General features: G+C 41.2%; 1 protein-coding gene across 1 annotated transcript in view; it reads right to left on the bottom strand.

Moving 5' to 3' along the window:
- Window positions 1–21846, bottom strand: part of SNCAIP (synuclein alpha interacting protein) — a 150522-nt gene that overhangs the window by 31708 nt on the left and 96968 nt on the right. The window contains exons 3-4 of the mRNA XM_019635308.1: window positions 20437–20509; window positions 535–1403 (exon numbers count right to left, since the gene is read on the bottom strand). Of these exons, the coding sequence (XP_019490853.1) occupies window positions 535–1403; window positions 20437–20509 (942 nt within the window). The remainder of the gene's footprint in view (window positions 1–534; window positions 1404–20436; window positions 20510–21846) is intronic.

Genomic DNA, 21846 nt, shown 5'->3' with positions numbered 1-21846 from the left:
ACGAGGCCAATCACGCTCTAGGATAAGATTCTATCTGCACAAGCTTTCCAAAATCCTGCTCCAACTCCTATGAATAATGATCAGGATAAAACAGAAGGCCCTCTGTTCCCGTATCTCCCAGGTCCACCATCGGCAAGGAACTGACATCCCCACAAATAACTGGGTGAGGGCATTGGAAACCATTAGAAAAGCAAAAAGAAAGACATTAAGATTCAAGTTAAAGAAAGTGCTAGGCTTTTGTGTTTTGTTTTTATTTTAGATTAAGTGTCCTTATTCCAGCTGAATTCATACAAAGTTAAAGTGAAATAACACTCCCTCTATAGCCACTCGTCTTGCATTGCGTTAACCTCCTAACTTTGTTTTAGTCTTTGCACAGCGTTAACCTCCTAACTTTGTTTTAAAACTCGAAAGTCAAGTCACTTAACTAAATCCATAAGTAAACATTAAACAGTATCATCATTCTGTTACAAATGAATAGAACGGGTAAAAATGGGAGTCTGTAAATTATTCATATGTTTGCTGAATCATACTTACCAGCAGAGATATTTGTCCTTCTTTAACGATGTTCAAGATGCTTTTCACTTTTTTCAGATACTCGCTCCTTTCTTCTGGGCCTTGGGAGCTGGTCCAGTTCATGCCACCGATCTGCTCATCTAGTTTGGGCTCTGTTGCTGAGGACGGGAGATGCAAGGCCCTAAGCTGGCAGTCAGGCATCGGCTTCTCAACTTTTCGACTATGAGGGTCATTAAAGGTCTTGTTGAGGAAGTCCTTACTCTGGCTTTCAGGCTCGTATGTAGACCCACATTTAACCAGGGGAGGCGAGCTCTCCGAATCTTCGGTGGAGAGCTTTTGCTGGTCCCGGAGGACAGATGATGCTTTTCTCAAGTGAGGGCTTTTCACAGGAGAAAGAACACAAAATGGCATCATGCTGGATGGCGAGTTCTCAGCACTTCCTGTAGAGCAGGCTTTGCCAGAAAGGCCATTGATGGTTGTGCATAAACCCAAAATTCTTTTTTCTGAAGTCACCTTGGTAAAAGAGGCAAGCTGTTGACTGGATTTAATGTAAGGCACATCCAGAATCTCATCCATGTCGAGGTCATAATGCTCCAGTTCGCCCAGTAACGTGCTGGACTCTGTGACCTTACTTTGGGGGCCGCCCTCTCTGTCTCCAGGGCTGAACTCCTCAGGCTGGGGGCATGGGGCAGAATCACCTCCTTTCTGGTACTCTGCCTTCTGGTTCTTTTGGTCATCGCTTTCATTGTTGTCTAGAGTCTCTGGCTGATGTTTCAGGGGGGAAACTCGCTTCACTGGGCGGAACTTACTGTACACATCAGCGATTCCTGTGGGCTTCTGCGTGTTTGTAATAAGAGTTGAGACGCTGCAATTCCAGCTAGAGCTAGAAACTGTTTGAAAATAAATGAAAAGAGGAGACTATTAAATTGAAACACTAAAAATATCTTGGCCATTCAGGCAGACATTATCCACTCAAGTTATGCTCAAAGTAAGCCCTTGTGTAAGGGAATGACTTAGAATGTCTATCATACAACACACAGTTCATACTTACCACTGGAAAACAGTGAAAGGTAAAAGAAAGTTATGCTATACTGGCTCAAAATTCATTAAAGTAGCAGTAATGGTAAAAGTAGATACTAAAGAAAACAAACCCAGGCAGATATTTAGGTTTATTCCCTGGATAGTTACACCTTCCCGACAATATTTTGATACTTGTCACCACCCTGCAAAACAGAATTGGAGGATAGGGTCCTTTGTGTAAAACAGACTTCCAAACTAATTTAGGGAGAGAAGGGATGTATGCACACACATTCACCCATGCACACACCCATACACAAGTATATGTATACCCCTAAAGCTTAAGAAGTCCCATATAAAGAAGGGGTAAGTTGTTTAATACTGGGCAAACTGTGATCTATTGGGTCATCACTAGGTGATTTGTTAGATGGATTAGGGAAAGAACAGAAAGGAAAGGAGTGATCAGGAGTTGATTGGACCATGGGAGATAAGCCCACCCTAGACCGAGTATCCCAGTCAGTCATCATTCAGGGGCATTTCATAGTGCTTTCTGGCATATGACACAACAACATAATCCACTGGCCCCTCACAATGGAAAATGCTCTTTCAGATTCAGTGCCACCCTCCATTGTTTGAAAAGCTGGAGACAAACAGGAGGAGAAGGAAGTTGCAAAGGGAGGGTAAGGTAGGCAGACGAGTGTTTTTTTTTTTTTTCTTCTTTCTCATTTCTGTGCAAAGCTTAGATAAACATTGTATGGTTTGCATTCTGCACTTGAGTAAGTGTCTGGTTGAGATGGGGTGTAAAGTGAAACAGCAGCACATCTGGAGGTGAAAGATAAGAACCACCACCTCTCCCAGTCAGCCTCATATGAAAGGCCACCTTGTCTTCTCCGTGCAGGATGGAGGAGCAACAACAGTCTCCTCCGCCATGCTGATGCTGCTTCCTCTCTGGGACACTCCCCTTATGAGATGACAGATGACCTAGCACCCCTGAAAATTGGGAGGCCAGTGATTTATGGATTCCTACTCCCCTTCCACTTAGTTTACACCATCTCCCATCAAAGGGGTGAAGTTTCAGGACATGCCCTCCAAGGAGGAACCTCTCACCTACCCATCCTCTTCCTGGAACAACAGCAGGTGGGAAGAATTTAACCCCAAAGCTTGCTTTTGTGTTTGTTCTTTACAATTGGGAACAAAGACTAACAAAACATCAGACGGGGTTATATAAAGGTCTGTAACTTCTGCAAGAGTCCCTAGCTACCACTGATTTTTTGGGTGAAAGTGGCATACAAATTATTAAAAGTTCCAAAAATTTAGACCGCTGGTCATTCTCCCTCCTGCTAGGATATATTCTAAAAGGATTCAGAGAAGCTCTGGAACCCAAGCTAAGGAGGTGAGAGTGAAGGTACTGAGCCTGAATGCCATGTAACTGTTGGTGGCTTCTTTCTCCAACATGGACTTCCATTTTGCAGGGGTTTCGGAGGGTTTGTACTAAGCGGTGCTCCTCTGAGGCCTTTCTAGCTCTAGCATTTTAGAATCTAAGGAGAAAATATTATGAGCTGTGGGGGGAAGCTTGGATTCTGTCCAATAAGGAACAAGTATTAACAGGGAATGTTCCAGAAGGGAAAGAAGGTATCTAGATGGCCTTAAGCTGCTGCCTCTCTTCTCTTTTGTTGGCTCTCGTTTTCAGTTGTACACAGTGCTTGGCACAGAGCAGTCAATTAAGAAATACTTGTATTTGAATTTGAATCTCACTTTGCACAACACATTAAATCTCTTTTTAAATGTCCAGAGTGCATCCTTCTAAGGGATTTACAGCTGAATTTCACAGAGAACAAAAGTTTTGTTAATAAACTCAGAGGACTGATAATTACCAATAAGAGCTGGACTTTCTAAAGTTATTTTTGAAATGTAAATATGCAAAGGCAAAGACTAACTCCAGTTGGCCCATTATAAATTTAAAAGTTTTCTATCTTTTATATGTCCTTTTCTCCCCCAAAATGTAAAGCTATGAAAAACTAATGTCTGCCAGAAATTTCTGCCAAGCCTTTTGCTCTTCTTTTCAAGAACACATGGTTACTTACTTATTTAAAACAGCACAGAGATAATGGACATAGAGTTTATAATGTGTAAATATGCCTTTAATTTTGCCCATCAATTTTCTGAAAAGCTTCAAATATAGTCTTATATATATATATATATATGTATATATATATATGTATATATATATGTATACATGTGTGTGTATGTGTGTGTGTGTATATATATATGTAAACATATACCTATATTTCTGAGATACATACGTACTATTAGGTATGTTGTTTGCTAATATTTTTGCCAATTACCTTCATTACTTTGGAACTTCTTGAAAATGTGCATTGCACAATGTAATAAAGGATTTTTAAAGCCACAAAACTTAGTGGCCAATACAACGAGTGCTTTGTACCAATATATTTATGTATTGTATAAGGTCGTGGGTTCAAAGGGCTACTCTTTTATGTTGGCTTTATTTACATGTGAAATTTTTTCCAAGTGATACAGGGAAATGGATACCATATGTTTCCCAGCTGTTTTGTTCTGACAGGAGCCATTAAGAATGCTCAATGGAAATGAATTCTGTCTGTGTCTTATGAAAACACTTCTTTCCACAGAAGGGTCTAGAAACTGAAGAAGGGGCATCAACATTAAGCTTGTTGTCCTTCTCCTTGTCCAAACCTATGAGTCTTTTTTAGGCTGAAAGTGAAATCTAGTCTGTGGTTTCTAGAAAGAGGTTTCTAATCTGTGTCTAGACCACTGGGAAAAAAAATCCCAGTGGTGTAAAATGGATTATTTAACAGCTTTTCATGAGAACGCCCCAATTTATTACTATATCATATATTTACCTGAGAAGGGCGATTTTATGTATGTAGAAAAGACAAAACTCAATTAGTTTATTTCTTCTAAGCTGGGCAAATGGGTGTTTTAAGCACACACAAGAAAAGGGGCCATTAATAACTAGCAAGATTTTCACTTCTAAATTTATAAGTCTACCCAAAATTTCAATTATATCATTGTTCTATCCCAATGCCATAATACATTTTTTATAATATACGAAAATAAAATCCAGACTAACTATGGTTAGTAGGAAAATTTTGAGGTTAAATTTTTTTTCTGGAAATGATGAATAAACACTTCACATGTTAACAAAATTTAAATTCCTGAAAATTTTATCTGTTATATTATTAGATCTTTAGAAGCTCTGTGAGAACAGGGTCTGTGTCTAATTTATCTCTCTATCCCTCAAAGCATCCAGAAAAATGCCTTACATAAGCAGGTTCTTAATGACTTTTGGTTGAATGGATTCATTTTTAACATCTTACAAAAGTAAATATGTCTAACATACCTTAAAGCTGTTTGCCTAATCATGTCACACATTTTCTAAAATGGTCAGGTAAATGGAAATGTGTTGGAGGCTGATGTATAGGCAATAATGATCTCTTGCAATCTAACTAGCATTTGTGATGTCTCTGATCACCAGCAAAATATCTCCAATTGCCTGCTGACCATCCGTACTTTGCCATCTATGAGTATTTAACAAGCATTTAATGTGAGCCTAGGATGTGCAAGTATTTATGGCAGGCGGCATATTCTGATCCAGGGGTCATATCCCTCTCCACCCTTGCCTGCTTTGTCTCCCTCCCCTCCTCATCCAACACACACACACACACACACACACACACACACACACACACTCTACTCTGTTTTTCCTAATGTATTCCTAATTCCTGGTAAACCTGGCCTGGATCACATGGCCACTTACACAGTCTCCCAAGCAATCCATCTCCAAGACATGGCGGACCCCTTCCCTTAACTTGACCCCTGCCCCTCATTCCTCAAGAACCAAGTCCTCAGTGGCCTGATCCTACATCTCTCTCAAGCCCCTTTCCTTCACCCTATGACACTGACGAGACCACACTGGGACCCTCCCACAGCCTCTGCAAGGTTCTACCTACTTCTTTGGTCTTCCTTTCTGGTCCTGAGTTGCCCCTCTTCAGATAAGTCTGGATTTTGTTATTTCTTAGCTCAAAAACCCCAGGTGGCCCTGACTGCCTAAAAGAGTGTTTCCCTTCTGTGTGGAATGCAGTATTTAAGATGGCACACAGGACCCATGCTAAATACCCCTGACTGAGAGAACGAGGAAGCTATATACCTTTCAACTCTGTTTCTTCCTCCTCATTAATTTAAGTTTTAGAATGGTGTCACAATTTGGTGTTACAATGACTTTAACTGCTCTCCAAAATTTACAATCTCTGTCTAGAATAATGAGACCACAGGCCATTGGCTCAGAGGCTTTCATAGGTAAAGAGTTAACAGGAATATTTTAATTTCATCAGATTCATTTTAATAATGACCTTGAAATGATTGCAAGTGACTCTGGTTTTCTATTTACAACATTGACATAAAGTTTCTTTCAAAAACAAGTGTTTAAAAGTAAGTTACTTTAGAAAAATGTTAAATAAATAATCGTACCAGTGGTATACAGGTAAAGCAAAACTAACACAGGTAGATGTTGGCTATAACACAGGTTGTGGAAATAATACTTGAATTACTAAGGTTTGGGAAACCATGGCTTTCCAGATAGTAGCTAAATTCTTTACCACAGTATATGGTACTTCTTTTATTTATTTTCTAATTTATCTTCTCATTTCAGCACCCATCATTCCCACATCACTAATTTTCCCCTGCACCTCCATCGCTAAACTCACCCTTTTTGGATGAACTATGCTGTCTCTTCATTACTCCCACCTTTGGGCAAATCTCCCCCTTTGAGAATGCCCTTGGCTGCCTCCTCTGTGAGATGCAGGCTCATCTGACAAGGTTCCACTCAGGTGTCACCTCCTTGGCGTGCTGCCTCTGATTCTCCTGGAGAATTGCTGCGCCTTGCTTCTCAGTGCCCTGATAATATTTGGCCATACCTAGTGAGAGTTGGGCATTTCTGAATCTGTTGCAACTATTCGCAAGAAAAATCCACCTTCTCTCTTGAGAATTCCTCAAGGGCAAAGATTGCTTATAAACCTTGTGTTTATAACTATCCCTCTGACTAGCACAGCCTCTCACAGAATATTGGGACTTTTAATGAATGAATGAATGGAGGAGAGAGGAAGGAAAAGGGAGGCAGAGAGGGAAGAAAGACGGAGAAAGGAATGTCCTACCCCAAAAACACAAAGTATAGTAAATAAATATGAGTCTTATCACAAAGAGTCACTCTTGCCACATTTTGGGCACACCAATTGTGTTGCCTGTTTCAAAGATGGTGTCAGTAAGCGACTGAAGATGTTCAGACATTTAGACCATGTGCTGCATACTGAAATATCTTCATAGATTTCCTACAAGTTCTAAGTCTCGATTTCTTCATCTGTAAAATAAAGGGTTTAGACTACATGATTGCTGAGACCTGAGCCACCTCTAAATTTCTATGACTGTATGGAATGTCTGCAAATAACAGGGCTCTTTATTCTGAGTGATTCGCTATGAAACACTATAATTCTTCTGGATCCATGTCTTTCAACAGATCCTTACAAATTTGTAATTATGAGGCTAGGCTGATTGCTGACACAGAACAACTCTTTGGCTCTTGGGGCTGATAAATTAGTATTTTCTTAGGAAGATAATATACAGTTTGCTATTACAACGGTGGGTCCAGTTTTCAAGACTGAACGTCAGTGCTGGCTCCCAAAATGCCTATTTATTTACCATCTAAATATGGAGTTGTATGTTCATATTAGAAAATGAGCTTTGACATCAAGAAAGGAAAGAAAAGGGGTATGCCTTTAAGATAAAATAGTGTTTCTCTACTGTTTACTGTTAAATGAATACTATATTCCATGAGGGAAAAACAAGGTCAGCTTTAACTGTAATTGTCTTAAAATGTACACAACAATACACTCCACATCTATAGCTATTGGAAACCTATGACCTTCAAGGACATACCTTCCAGGTTCTCCAACATTCTATTTCCTTCCAATTTTATACCTAAGGGAGGGACATTATGAAAGATCTGGAGTGTCAATTCTAGAGTCAGGAGTTTCCTTCACCCAATGTAAACTGAAACTTGTAGTGGGTCCTTATTGCAAACCCCTCAGGCTCTATAAGTGGTGACAGGTGACTTACACCATTTCATGACGATAGGAAGAAGGATATGGAGTCTGAGTGAGGGCTGCTTGTTGGATGTTCTTCTGCATCATCCTAGACTGTAACCTAATCCAAGAAAGGGCTAAGCAAACTCTGGATTTGGAGAATTGTATTCAGGCCATTATGTTGGGAAGAATCAACACGTGTGAAGAATGCGTGTTTCTGGAATTTTCCCAATGGGGCTGCTCGCTCATCCCTTTCACTGATGCCCTGGACCCTTTATGGAGAGTATTGTGAGGCTGCAGGGGAGGTACAAAGAACTTTATTTACAGTATTATAAAAACACCAATCAATGATTTATTCACAATAAGACGCTAAAATACTACTGGAAAAGATTCACTGATTTGGTTCTAAATTTCCCAACTTTAAGAGATTACTGATATCAAGCAGCTGTTGCAAATATCAGATTCACATTTCATTATTCCCAGCTCTGTCCAGAATTGTCAAGACCTGATCATGTAACTCTGTTCCCCATCTGTGCCCATTTCTTTGGTCTGTAAAAACTCAAGCCCCTACTACCCTGGATAGAAAAGATACTTTGCCAAACAGGCATGTTCTGTCATGAAATCAGACTCAATATTTTGACAATTTTAAACATTTGGACTTCAAAAGTACAGTTCACAGAATAGCAATTGGTAGGTCTGAAGAAAGCACATGGTACCAGAGTTATTCAGTCATCTAGAAAGTATGCTGACCTTCACTTTGACATCAGCAAAAACCTCTTAAGTGGATCAAGTCTTGTTTTCACTCCAGGCCCACTTACCAGGTTTTCTTTTTTTCTTTTTCTCCCTCTTTATGTTGAATTGTAGAAAGAGATACACATCAAGGGACGGTGAAAAGGCTCATCAAGCAGAGATGCACAGAAATAGGGGAGAACTTTCTCAGGGTGTTCTCTGGAAAGTGTTAGCAAGCTCAGTTGGTTCTGGGAAAGTGTAGAAACACACTCGTTTTAACTGAAGGTGGCGATGTTTTACAGTGTTGATGTACTGTCGAAGACAAAGAACAAGTTACTGCTTCTTGGTAAAAGAGAACAAGAGGCGGATGGAAAAAAGTGTGTATGGGGGTGTGGGGGTGGGAAAGCCCTCCCCTCTACCCTCTGCTCCCTATCTTCAACTGATGGCTCCAAAAATGCCTGTTACTTTTAACTTCTAAATATGGACTTAGGTATCCTCATTAGAAATACAGCTTTAGACACCAAGAAGAGAAAGATTAAAGGGTATGTCTTTAGGGTACAAGAGTGCCTACAGTTTTTTTCTTTCTTTCTTTCTTTCTTTTTTTTTTTTTTTTGCTAGAAGTTAATTCTGTTTCCTATGAGACACAAAGTAGTGAGTCTGTGAAACCTGGTCCCCTTTTGAGAGGGATGTGCTTTAAGGGCTTAAGGGGAAGAGAAATGGGAGGAAGAACCGGCGCTGGCCTGTAGCCCACTCCTCCTCTTGGCAGGCCCGCTCGAACCCCTGCCTGGGCCAGTGCTCTGTTACATGGCTGCAGAGAGAACGGGGCAGGTGCAGCTCAACAAAGCCAAGTGCAGCGCGGCGCCTCCCAGGATAAATGCACGTGGAGCCACTCTGCTGTCTCCTGGTGCAGCTCAGGGCGCACTTCTCAGGCACTAGGACAAACCGTGGAAAGAAGCCTTATGTGTAGTTTAAGACTTCCTCAAAATGATGTTTCTTAACTGGAATTTTCCCCAAATTTCCTCCATTTAACACATTAGAATTGCTAATACCATATATTTCTGTAAAGCTTTCTATGCTCTTGAGTACAAGGCAAGTGTTGGACTTTCTTTGAGGTTTTCACAAGAAGTCTGGAGGATGGATGAGCCATTCTCCTGTATTCTCCCTTGAAAATAAATGAGAACTCAGGGAATTTTAAGTGTTATATGGGAAATTACAGAGCACACTACCTGCTGAATCAGGACCAAGGTTCCCTGACTCCGACTTTCTTTCCATAACACTGCACGACCGCTTTAATGAAAATTATTTCCTAAACATGAATTCACATTTTCACTCTTCGGGTCACATGTAGGCAATGGATTCCAGAAACCAGTAGGAAAAGCTGGTTGTACTCATTTCAGATTCATTTTTACCTAAATCCCAAACTGCTCTCAGCCTAGGTTTTGGCAGCCACTGACTCTGAAGCTTTTGTGTGGGAGAAAAGTTAGGAAAAATAGTTTTTGAAAACATTTTTTCTTAGAAACAACTGAATAGAAGAATTTCCCTGCTTTGTTAATCTTTAGTGGCATCAGCTTAAATTTGATTCATTTTATCACTGAGATTTGTTCTTTCAACTGCCAATTCCTTCAACTGGCTAAAGGTAGCCATCTCTTTCTAATGTAAGCAAGAGATACAGGAAGATAATAAAGCTTTTCAGAAGTGTTCAAGTAATTGGCAGGATGCTGAAACACTCTTACAGGGTTTATTCATTCAACAAACATTTGTTGCATGCCTACTGTGCACATGGTTTTAGGGGTGCAGAGGTAAATGAAATGGACATAATCCATGCCTTCATGGGGGAACCAGACAGCAGAGCAAGTGAACAGATGAATAAGAAATTGCAAAGTGCTCTGCAGGAACAAGTTGGTATTGGAATAGAGAATGGCTGAGAACTTTCACCATGGAGGCAGCATTGAAGCTAAGAACTGGGAAATGAAAAGCCATTTATGTGAGGATCTGGGGGAAAATTCAAGAGGAAAGATAATTTTGTGAAGATCTGGGTAGAAAAAAGCACATTCTCAAATGCCTACAGCAGGAGAGAATCTGGCCGGTTCCAGAGCTCTTATATCTGCAGAGGAGTGAGCCAGGGTGAAAGTGATGGAAGATGAAGTTGGGGGAGGTCATCAGGGGCCAGCTCATTGGGGAGTTTTATTGGCCACAACAAAGAATTTGGTTTATATTTTAACTGAAATGGGTATCCCTGGGGGGGGGGCGGATTTCAAAGAGAAGTGAAATGATCTGCTTTACATTATAAAACATGTCCTTTTGCCCACTCTGTGGGGAAACAGGGTGGGCCAGGCTGGTGGTGAGAAAAGAGGTGAGACCAGTTCATGGCCGATAACCCAGATGACACACAGAAGCGGCCTGGCCTCGCCGGGCTGGTTGGGATGGAGAGAAGTGGACAGATGGGGACTCACTTTGAGCACAGGCGACTCAGGTCCTGGTGATAGACTGATGTGGAGTGCGAGGGACAGGAAATCTGGCTTCAGCCACCGAGTGGGGATGTCAGTAAACTGAGTGCCTTTGCTGAAGCGGGGTCTGAAGAGGAGCATGTTGGGGAGGAGAATTCAAAACTTCCTCTTTGAAATTCTAGGAGACATCTCAGGTAGGCATCAAGTAGGACATTAAAGCTGGAGGGCTGAGGGGAGTAGCAGCAGCATGTAGGCGGCACTTGAAGCCACGAGATTGGATGAGACATCAACCCAGAGAGACTCAGAAACTGAGAGGAGAGATGTCCATTGGATATTGAAAGGTCAAGTAGACAAGGAGGAGGAGCTGCAAAGGAAACTAAGAAGATGTTAAGTATCAGAAGGAACATGAGGAGAGAGGTGGTATCACAAAGCCAAGAGAGGAGAATGTTTCTAGAAGGGAGAAGAGGCCAAGAAAGATGAGAATATCAGTGTCAATAGATTTGACAATGAGGAAACTGTGACAATTCCTAGAGAGCTGGAGATCACACTAGACGTACTTAACGGTGAATGAGAGCTGGAAGACTAGCGAGGGGGAGGTTCCCTTCTAGAGTGTCTGTATGATGAAGGTAATGACCCCATAGAGCAGCGGTTTTCAACCTTCCTAATGCCGCGACCCTTTAATACAGTTCCTCATGTTGTGGTGACCCTCAACCATAAAATTATTTTCGTTGCTACTCTATAACTGTAATTTTGCTACTGTTATGAATCATAATGTAAATATCTTTTTGTTTTCCGATGGTCTTAGGCGACCCCTGTGAAAGGGTCGTTCGACCCCCAAAGGGGTCGTGACCCACAGGTTGAGAACCGCTGCCATAGAGAGAAAGACATTGATGGTACAGCTAAAAGAGGAGACAACTGACAGGTCAAGGTGTCGAAGCAAATGAAGAGAAAATATGTCCCATACCTCAATTATAGTACAAACCCCAAAGAAGCAAGGCTTCCTTTCATCTCTTCACACAGTCATTCGTCCATCCATACCTTAGGATATATAGTTAGCACCAGTGCCAGGCACTGCAGATACTATATCGAACAAAATTACCCAAAAGAGATTTAGTGTACCAGAGAAAAACAATATTAAATGAACATCATATTAATATTTTTTCAAACACAGGCATTTAAATTGGAGAAAAAGTATAGGGAGCTAGGAAATAATAGACTTGAGGGGTAATATAATCTAGGCTTGCATTGTCCAAAATAGAAGCCATTAGACACCAGTGGCTATTAAGCACTAAAATGTGGCTAGTGGTACACGTCGAAATGATACTAGTTTTGATTTTGGGGGTTAAATAAAAGACAGTAAATTAATCTCATCTGTTTCTGTTTTTTTTTTTTTAAAGATTTTTATTGGGGAATTGGGGGGATGGGAACAGTGCTGGGGAATTGGGGGAAGGGGAACAGACAAGCTGCTGTCATTTTGTTCTTCAATCTAGTTGTGGAGGACGTTGCTTCACTGGCCCAAGTTGGCACCATCATTGTGCTCTTCCCGGGCGAGGCAGATCGGTCGCCGGCTTCTGGACGACCGCTCATTGTGGCTGCTGGCCGCTCACGCTGGCTGCTGGCTACACACGGTAGCCCATGGCAACCCACTGCCACAGGGGCTGCAGCCTACATCGTCGCCGGGGACTCACAGCAGCCCAGCTCCAGGTTGAGCTGTTGTTCAGCATCTTAGCTGTAGAGGGCAGTGTCACTGGTCCTCATATGTGGGATCCGAACCAGGGCCCTCTGGCATCCTACGCCAGTTCTTAACCATCGCGCTACTCGGCCGGCCCCTGTTTCTGTTTTTTAATGTGGCTACTAGTAAAACCTTAGATGACGTAAATGGCTTGTATTACGTTTCTATTGGACAGTGGTAGTTTAGGGAATTAGGTAAAGGAGCTCTGAGGATCTGAACTTGGAGGTGATAGGAGGCAAGGAAGGGCATCTCCATGTGAAGGAACACAGCACATCTGGAGAACTGAAGGAGGTTCCTTGCGGTGACTGGCAGGCAGGAAGCAGGGGGAGAGTGGCGTGTGAGGAAGCTTGCTGATCCAGGAGACGAGCACTCAAGGCCTTGGAGGCCACATAAGAGAGCTTCCCATTGTCTATTTTGACAAGCATCTTTGGACACCATTGCCTGGTTTTGAGCATTGAGTGACATGATCAGATTTGCATTTTAGAAAAGATCTCCTGATCTTATCATGGATAATGATTAGCACCGAGGTGGCCCAAGTCAGTGCTTCTCAAACTTGAATACGCATAAATGAATCACCGGGAGAGCTTGTTCAAGTGCAGATTCTGATTCTGGAGTCTGGGGCAAGGTTTGAGAGTCTGCATGTTTAACAAGTTTCCAGGTGATACTGGTGGTGTTGGTCCTGGGCCACACTGTGAAATGCAAGGGCCTGAGCGATCAACTGCCATACAAGGCTCTGGGCTTTTGTGGATGACTACTGACTGTCTTCGAGGATCCTTCAACTATAAGATTCTAAGATTCTGTTCTTATTACTTCAGTTGCTTTGATGACTTTTTATTTTTTAAGGGAAAAGTGAAGACAAAGGAGGTATATGGACAAAGAAAGGTCATTTAAAATGGGAAGACAGAGCCCGTTTAATACTGAGAGGCAAGAGAAAAAGGATATGCTTTCAGCAAGAAGTAGGGTGCTGTCAGAGATGCTGTCAAGCTCCCACACTAGTAACAACCCCGCTCCCCTGCCAGCATGCACTCACATCTTAGCCTTGGATGGGGAAGATGGTACAGGGGAAAACCCTTCTCCTTTAGGACAGGATTGACATTTCTGAGACGGAAGTCACTGCGGGACCTCAAAAAGGTAAAAGACACTTGTTCCGTGTCTCTGTGCTTCAGTTCTTTCCCTTGCCTAAATGCTTATCTCTGTATTTCTGGTTTCTCATCCTTCCTTACTGCAGGTTTCCTGGACTCATTTCTACCAAGAGGAGATTTCTCTATCAGTTTTAAGGATGGGAGATGTTCCTTAGAGTCCAATACAAATAAATCAAAACATGTGAGTCCCTTCCCCTAAATGTTTCCATCTACTACTGTCTCATACCTGGCTTTCTAAACTCCATAATGCTACTATTGACCTTTTAGAAAATCAGGGAGCTGCGGTGCTTATAGATATGGGCAAAGAAAGAGAAGAAATGTTCAAATAAAAAGGAACAGGGGCAAAGATGCAATGTATTTAAGCTCTGCTATCTCCAGCCCCTTTCGTTATCTTTGACACTACCGGAGTTTCACTTGAATTTTCTGTCACCCCCTGCTCCCACCTTTCCCCATAATGACTTCTACTCTTTTCTTTCTCTTAGAAATATAAACAAAGTGTTAGTCATTTAAAGGCAGAGATGGTCTCTCCCTTTGGCCAGAGAAGGCAGCTCTACTTAGAAGAGTAAGCTCTGTGGTTCATTCAAAGTGATGACCATGCACATTCCGTAATAACAGAAAAAAACAGCAGATAAAATTGTTCTTACATTATGATTACAACCATACAAAAAAATTTGCCTCAGGAAAAAAACCAAAACACTAAAAAGAAATAACAGTAATTGTGTTTTGGTGGCAGAGTTAATTGTAGTTTTTACTTTCCGTTTTTTTTGTTTTTTTTTACTGGATTATATCACCTGTATAATTACAATTTTGTTAAAGAAAAATAATGTTTTATTGCACTATCTCATTCTCATAATTTTTTTTTACTCTGTAAATTTTTACTACAGTTAAATAAACTGAGATTTTTGTGATAAACTAAACATTAGATTCTTGACTGCATCAAGTTCAAGTGTTCATTTTCTTGACTTAGGTCTGAGAAAATGTATTTCCCTGTTCTTTGGAGTCCATTTTATATTACATCGTGGGAAATGGATTAATTGGCAGGATTTTCGATCTAAACTGCCATACCAACCATCCCTTCCATGCTGTTAGTATTAAACTTTAATAAAATTGAAAACAGGAGGTTTATATACTTAGCATCACCAGCTATGTGAAAGCAGTGTTGAAAGGATAAATTTCATGTCAACTTATTATTTTAGGTGCTGGCCAAAATCCTTGAAAATCATAGAAAACCATATATTTTCCAAAGTTCAGGTTTATCACAAAAAAACTGACATGCACAGGGCCTAAAAATATAGCAACTTTGCAATGCTTTTAGATATACATCCAAAATGACTTTTAACAGATGCCATGTTGAAAAAGTATGGTGTTCCTTTACTCATTGCCATCCAAGTGATGTATTACTTAGGTATATTTTTTTCAGGTTCTTTTCTCAAACATATCCCAGGGCCATTTATTACTGTTACATAACTGAATTTTCTAACCTCAGTGCCTCTAGGTTCTCAGTTGCAAAGCTGCATTAATATTTATTTATCTGCCTTCTTTCATAAGAAAATGATACAATGAGATCAGCAGATACATATTTTGAAAGAATCATAAGACATTTAATGTACCATGAATTGGAACAAATGTGTATTTGAATGTCCAATTAATTTTTAAAAATTCAAAGTCAATGAAATTGAATATGTTTGATTTGAATACCATATGTCAACATAATGTATTTTTGTCCCCACTTGGAGGAAACCATACAGCAGAGTTAACATTCACTGCCTTGTGGTGTCCTCTTTTCCTACACGAGTAGCAGAAAGTAAGCAGAAAATGCATGCAAACATTTCACAAATAACTTCTCTTTACAGGTGTACATTTTTTCACACATAACATCCATGCTGCTAATCCTTGACCCAACCACTAACCACTCATGGTTCCTTGGACGAAAATTACTCCTCACTTGGCTCAACTTCACAGTGGCTCTGGAGTCAGCACACCTGGTTTCAAATGTACTTGCTAGCTCTAGAGCTATGGCTCCATGAGCCTCAGTTTCCACATCAATAAAATGGGCATAATAATGGCCCTCTGTCAGACAATTATTTTGAGGACAAATGAGCTATTTACAGAGGATCTGGCATAATGCCTGGTACACTCAGCACCTAAGAAACAACTGGGAACTCTCAATAGCACCTACGCAGCTCCAAGCACAGGCAAAATTTGTTCTCAGCCTACCAGCTCCTAGGTCTTCCACCTCCTTCCCACTTTCTTGGGGTGTCTCCAATACCCTCACACTTCTTTTCAAAACTGCTTTTATCACAGAAATTTGAAACCCAGTCATAGTACAGTGTTGCTGATGGAGAATAATGTAGAATGTTCCTGTCAGGGGAAAATACAGATTTCTATAGGAATCGAAGCCTTTGGCTAAAGGAAGGCCACTCCCAGGAAAGACCTGGCATCGCTGAGCTAGCGGAAGGTGCAGAGACACTGCCCAGGCATCTGGTGACACTCTGCCATTTGTCTTTCTCAGGCCCCACCATAGATTTGGCCCAAGGTCCAGGGATGAAGTGGAGTGAGCCCTGGGGTGTATGTCTCACAGAGGGGCTTCCAAGGGCCACTTATAGGGCTCAGTTGTCACTCTCGCTCCTCTCAGAACATTTGAAAAACAGTCAGGAGGGACAGGCATGAGTGCTGTCTTTGCAGCCCACTTAGGAAGCCAGGAAAGGTGTGTGGTAAGTCACGGGGCTGATCTGTGGGGCTGACAGGTTCTGATCAGATCCTCCATCAGGTTCAGTGCTGGGTGCTCCACTTTTCAGAGGGATGCGGACAAACTGCAGTCATCCACGAGAGAGCAAGGAGAATGAGCAGGATACACTTAAAACTGTGGAGGGAAATTTTAAGTTGAAGAGGACAAGGCCGAGAATGATGGCTGTCTCCAAACACTCAGTGGCACCCTTGCCCAGGAAGGATTGTGCTTATTTATGTTTCCAAAGGAAGAGCCAGGATAAAAAGATGGAAATTCAAGAGACAATGATTTTGGCTGAACAGAAAAAAATAACCTTTATGGGTAGGCAGCCTCGTGAGGCTGTGAGCTCCCCGTCACTGAAGTGATGGAGTACAGGCTGGATACCCCTTGGGCAGGATAATAAGGACAGCCTTTAAAGATCTGATGGATTTTGGACTACGTGAATTACTTTGTGCCTTTAAAAACACTTTTCGTTTGTAAATAATTAAAATATTGTTTCATTTCTAAACAAATTTATAGAAGAGTTGAAAAAATGAAAACAGTACAACACTTGGTATACCTTTTAGCTACATTAATCAGTTGTCGACATTTTACCCATTTGCTTTATTATCTGCACTCTCACTTGCTCTTTTCTCTCTCTCTCTCAGGCTAGATGATTTTTAGTGTCCCTTCCACTGAGAGTTATGATTCCATAGGCCAAGGCTTCTTTCCAGGTAATAGGATTTTAGAAAAACTAGCCTCCTGCTAGCGGTGCCCTTCACAGCACTGGACGTAATAAATCTGACCTCCGCATACGTGACGGATAGGGCCCTACAGAGTGTGATCCTGATCTCATTCTCACCTTGATCTCCACACTGCAGCTGCATTGATTTTCTTCCTCTTCCTCATCCATGCTAAGCTGATTCCTGGCTCAGGGAACTTGGCACCTTGCTCAGGGAACTTGGCACCTTGCTCATTCCTTTGCCTTCAGCACTTTTCACAGGTGTTTCACATGGCTAGGTCCTTCTAAAACCGCCTGAGCCCCCAGTTTCTTCCTCCCCAATTTCGACACATTACTTTCTCCCATTGCCTCAGCCACCTCTCTCACTGTCTGAAATGATCTGATTTAGTTATTTATTTGCTTGCCTTTTGTCTGTCACTAGAAAGGAAGTGCCTCGAGAACAGGGACCTTGTCTACGTCTTGGTGTTACTGTGTCCTCAGTGCCTAGGACAGAGAATGCTCAATAATTGCTTGCTGAATGAATAAATAAAAGAACGAATGGGCCCAAGAACATCTGGTCAAAGTAGCGTTATTATAAAGATGGACGTTAACATTTGATGACCTACACAAAATAGGAAGGACTAAACAGACTTTAGAAAGGAAAAGAGAAATGTCTTCATTTGGTGGAGCATATTCTAAGTGACAGGAGGATTGGGGAAAAATTTCCGCAGAGGGTGCCCCATCCACAAGAAAGATGTGGACTCCTCTCAGAAGCCAATCTGCCTTCTGCTGCTGTCTGTTTGAAAAATAATTACCATAAAGATAGAAATTTACAAGCACTCCTGGGGCAGGCTCCTTTTATGTGTTTCACAGAAGAAAGTCTGCAGGGGTGCGGGAGGTGGTACTCCTATATTTCGATGCCCATGGAACTAACCGAGAATGCCTCATTCTTTCTGAAAATGGCTGTGAAAATTTTACTAAGTTGAGATTTTTTTCAAAGGAGCCCACAGATAATTCTGCATAATGCTACGGAGAGATGGATCTTTTCATGTGTTTCTTTTCCTAGGATCACTCTTGCTCTATTAGAAAGCGGTTTACCAGCTTCCAAATGGCCCATCAAATTGGAGGAGCATATGTGAATACATTGAGTTTTTCCATCATTCATCCATTTCCTATCAGGTCTAATTATTGCTAATTATTTCAAGCACTGGGTCTTTGCTCTGGGTGAAGTTTCAAAACTTCTAAGCTTGAAACTGACCTCCTCCTCAGCCAAATAAATGTCTAACGTCACCTGTGGTGGCAGTGGCTACAAGTCACATGACCTGGTGAAAATGGAACAAATGCGCCTGAGGAAAAATTATTTTTAAAAGTTTCAATGAATTCACTTAACTTGGTAAGCAAGAATAGCTATTTAACCGAGATAAGAAATTCACCACTTAATCAGTGAGGGAGAATGCTGATTTTTAAAGTTTCATAAGGATAATACCCTCAAATTCATTTAATGCCACCAAGTTCAGCTATGTGAGAGATAGTATGTGTAATGCAGAAGAGAACAGACTGTAGAGGAGGACTTCCTAAGGTTCTGAATCCCAGCTCTGTAACTTAATTGCTGTGTGACTCTGGACAAGATAGTTAACTGCTCTGTTCTGTGTCTCAGTTTGCCCATCTCTAATACAAACATCCTAATAGTGCTTAACTCACAGCAACTTTAGGATTAATTGAGCTAATATAAGTAAAGTGCTTACAACCATACCTAGCACGTACATCAGGCACTACTGAAGTGTTTGCTATTATTTCTTCTCCCTTACTCCACAACTCCAATTATCAAAAAAAAGAAAATACTATATCTTCAAAGTACTTTCAGCTCCATCACCTACTTTTTATCCTAACAATAGTCTGGTAACATTGGAAGCCCAAGTTTCTTTTTTATTTTATAGATAACTAGTAGTCATAGGCTTAGAATCATGTAGCTGATAAATGGCTGGATGCTAACTTGAACCCAGGTATTTTTACTCTGGGGCTAGAAGCCGGTCCACTGCAGTCTGATATGTGTGTACTGATCACAGGCAGAGGTTTAGCTCTGAACCCAGCGATGCCTTTTAAGGAGACACATCTGATAAGCCTTATGGCTAAAGCCTCTGTTAAACCTGACAGAAGCTCGAGTATGTTTAAAATTAAAAAAAAAAAAATTAAACCTGAAGCTAAATGAAAACTTTTATTTGAACTTAAAACCATCTTCGATGATATTTCTGACCCAAACATTGAAGCATTACTTTCACTCACACAAAAAACCCAGAGATAAACAAACCTACAATAGAAAGACTAATTATTTTCCCCATCTCAACTAAGCGAAATGTCAAAAGAAAACAAACGGTCCAGGAGAAAGTAAATTAGCTTTGTACAAGTCTGCTCCGTGAGAAAGGCCTGGAAGTCAAGTAGCTGCATAGGTAAGGACCATCTAGCTATTTTTAAACACGATACGCATAATTCGAGGATTATCTTAAGCCTCCCATCGCCCATGGTTCTCAGGATTCTAGTTAGGATCAGAGGAGGTCCTGTTTTGGCAAGGTTAATGGTGATGCCTTTGAGTAATTACTTGGAAAAATAATAAACATCATTTCACAGTTTCATGCCTCGGTTATCAGTCCCATCAATATCCTTTTTTTATTTTCATTTTTGCCCATCACAGAGAGAAAAGGAGAGAGGCTTAATTTGATTTACAGAAGGAAAAACAACCCTGAATGTAGTTTTTTTTTTGGTCAGGGGTAGTGGGGTATGCAAGGAGAAAAGGTCAACCAGCTGGTTTTCATCTATGTGCCATAATTCTCTACTTAGTTTACACTATTAAACTCCAAAGCTTTGCTTTAATCTTAACTGTTACAGTATGCCTTATTGCAGATTCTATCATGTCACATCTCTGATAGGGTTTCAGGCTTTGGCCAAGCCTCCTCCCCCAAGCTGGCCTTGCCATATGGGTAGTAAATGCATCCAACATTTTTTCTTTGGCGCCTGCATCATTATGTTTTGTCACCAATGGTTTCTCGGGTTTTCAGTAAATTGCTGCATAGACTGTGGTTTGGGCTGTCGAGATGATCGCCTGCATTTATTTGTGTACAGCCACGTCCTCATTACGGCCTCCCTGTCCTGTTAGCCTTCGGAGAATGACCTAACATCTGTTCACTGAGGGTAGGGGTGAGTAGAGAAGCCATAAAAGAAACAGAAAACAGAAAGCAGCAGCAAACAATGGGGGTGGAAACAGCTTCCATGCTCTAAAAGTCAGGGTAAGAAAGAGAGGTGAGAAGCCAAACCTACCTGATCTGTCTTCGTTTTGAGAGTCACATCTTCGGCAGAGTTCGGGGATGGTCTTGAGTGATGTGACTGAATACTGAATGGAAAGCCAGAGAAAAGGGTATGAAATAACAACTTAAAATGAGAGCACAACATTCACTTCGATTGGTCAGAAAAATCAAAACACAAGAAGTGATACTTGCATATATCATGTATATCCAGCAAGACTAGCTAATTTTGCCCTAAATGGGCTGCTTGGTGATCTGGCAGCATCCCAAACTCTACCTACAAGCAGCAAAGCAGATGCAGATTAAAAAGCCCTTCTTTTGCAAACAGGCTGAAGTGTAGCCAGCAGGCTTTCTACTTCCCATCTCTTCTGCTACCTGTGGAAGATGGAGGAGTGTTCCAACCTTGAGAATTTCCAGAAGATGGACATAATATTTGCAATCTGAATCCTAAGAGTGAAGCTATGTGTGAAAAGCTGGAGGGGTGGGGAGGAGCACCCAACTTCCTGCAGCACCCAGGGCAGTCAGGAGCCATACCTGTGCCAGTGCTGATTGGACTATGCAAACATCCCTTCTGCTGCTACTTGCCGCAGCTTTTACTGTGTGGCATCTGTAATTTCCATGGGGAATGACATAGCAATGTTATAAAAAGCGAGAGGAGCATGGTTCTGTGTTTGAAAGCTCATCTGTTTCACATATAGATTAGAATGAACGGAAAGAAACCACCTTGTAGGTTCAGTCCCAGCACTAACTCGGGCCGGCTATCAGGATAACAAATTATGACATAGGGGGGGGGGCATAAATATCAGAAGAGCAAAAACAAATGTAAAATCAATAGCTATGATTTATGGGAACTACGTTTGGTGCCAATCAATCTTTCTTTAGAGACGGGCGTTTCACAACAAAATAAAAGGATGAACTCTTTCTTTCATCAAAGGGCTGTCATCAATCATGCCTTAATTCATAAACTACAGCTTCCTGAAAATATTTTGCTCTGTACCTTTAGGAAACACGTTCTTATGTAAATCAGCATATTTTATGAATTACTTCACTGTTGCAAAATTTGGGGGGACTGAAAGAAAACATTTAATCTAAAAGAAAAATGATCATGGGAAGCTCATTAGGATTATTCTAGCATTACAAGTGAACAATGTGTAATTAGGACACATTTGTCAATAAGAAGGTACTCGAGTTAGTTTGATGTTGATAGATGAAGCTTAGCGTCTAGAATGGAGGCCCCACCCCCAGGCACTTTGCACAGGGTGTCAGGGCAGCAAGACAGAGGGAGGAGCAGTTGTAGCTATTGTCAGTTTGCCAATTGCATGTCACAAACAAATTAAATATCCAGTACTTTCAAGTGAAAAATAAAACCTCAAATGACTAATTAGAGAAATTACTCTTACCTGTCTGATGCAATAACACCCTGTTT

The sequence above is a fragment of the Hipposideros armiger genome, unplaced genomic scaffold, assembly GCF_001890085.2.
Source record: "Hipposideros armiger isolate ML-2016 unplaced genomic scaffold, ASM189008v1 scaffold_21, whole genome shotgun sequence".
Classification (NCBI taxonomy): domain Eukaryota; kingdom Metazoa; phylum Chordata; class Mammalia; order Chiroptera; family Hipposideridae; genus Hipposideros; species Hipposideros armiger.
This window is presented reverse-complemented; position numbering and strand designations above follow the sequence as displayed.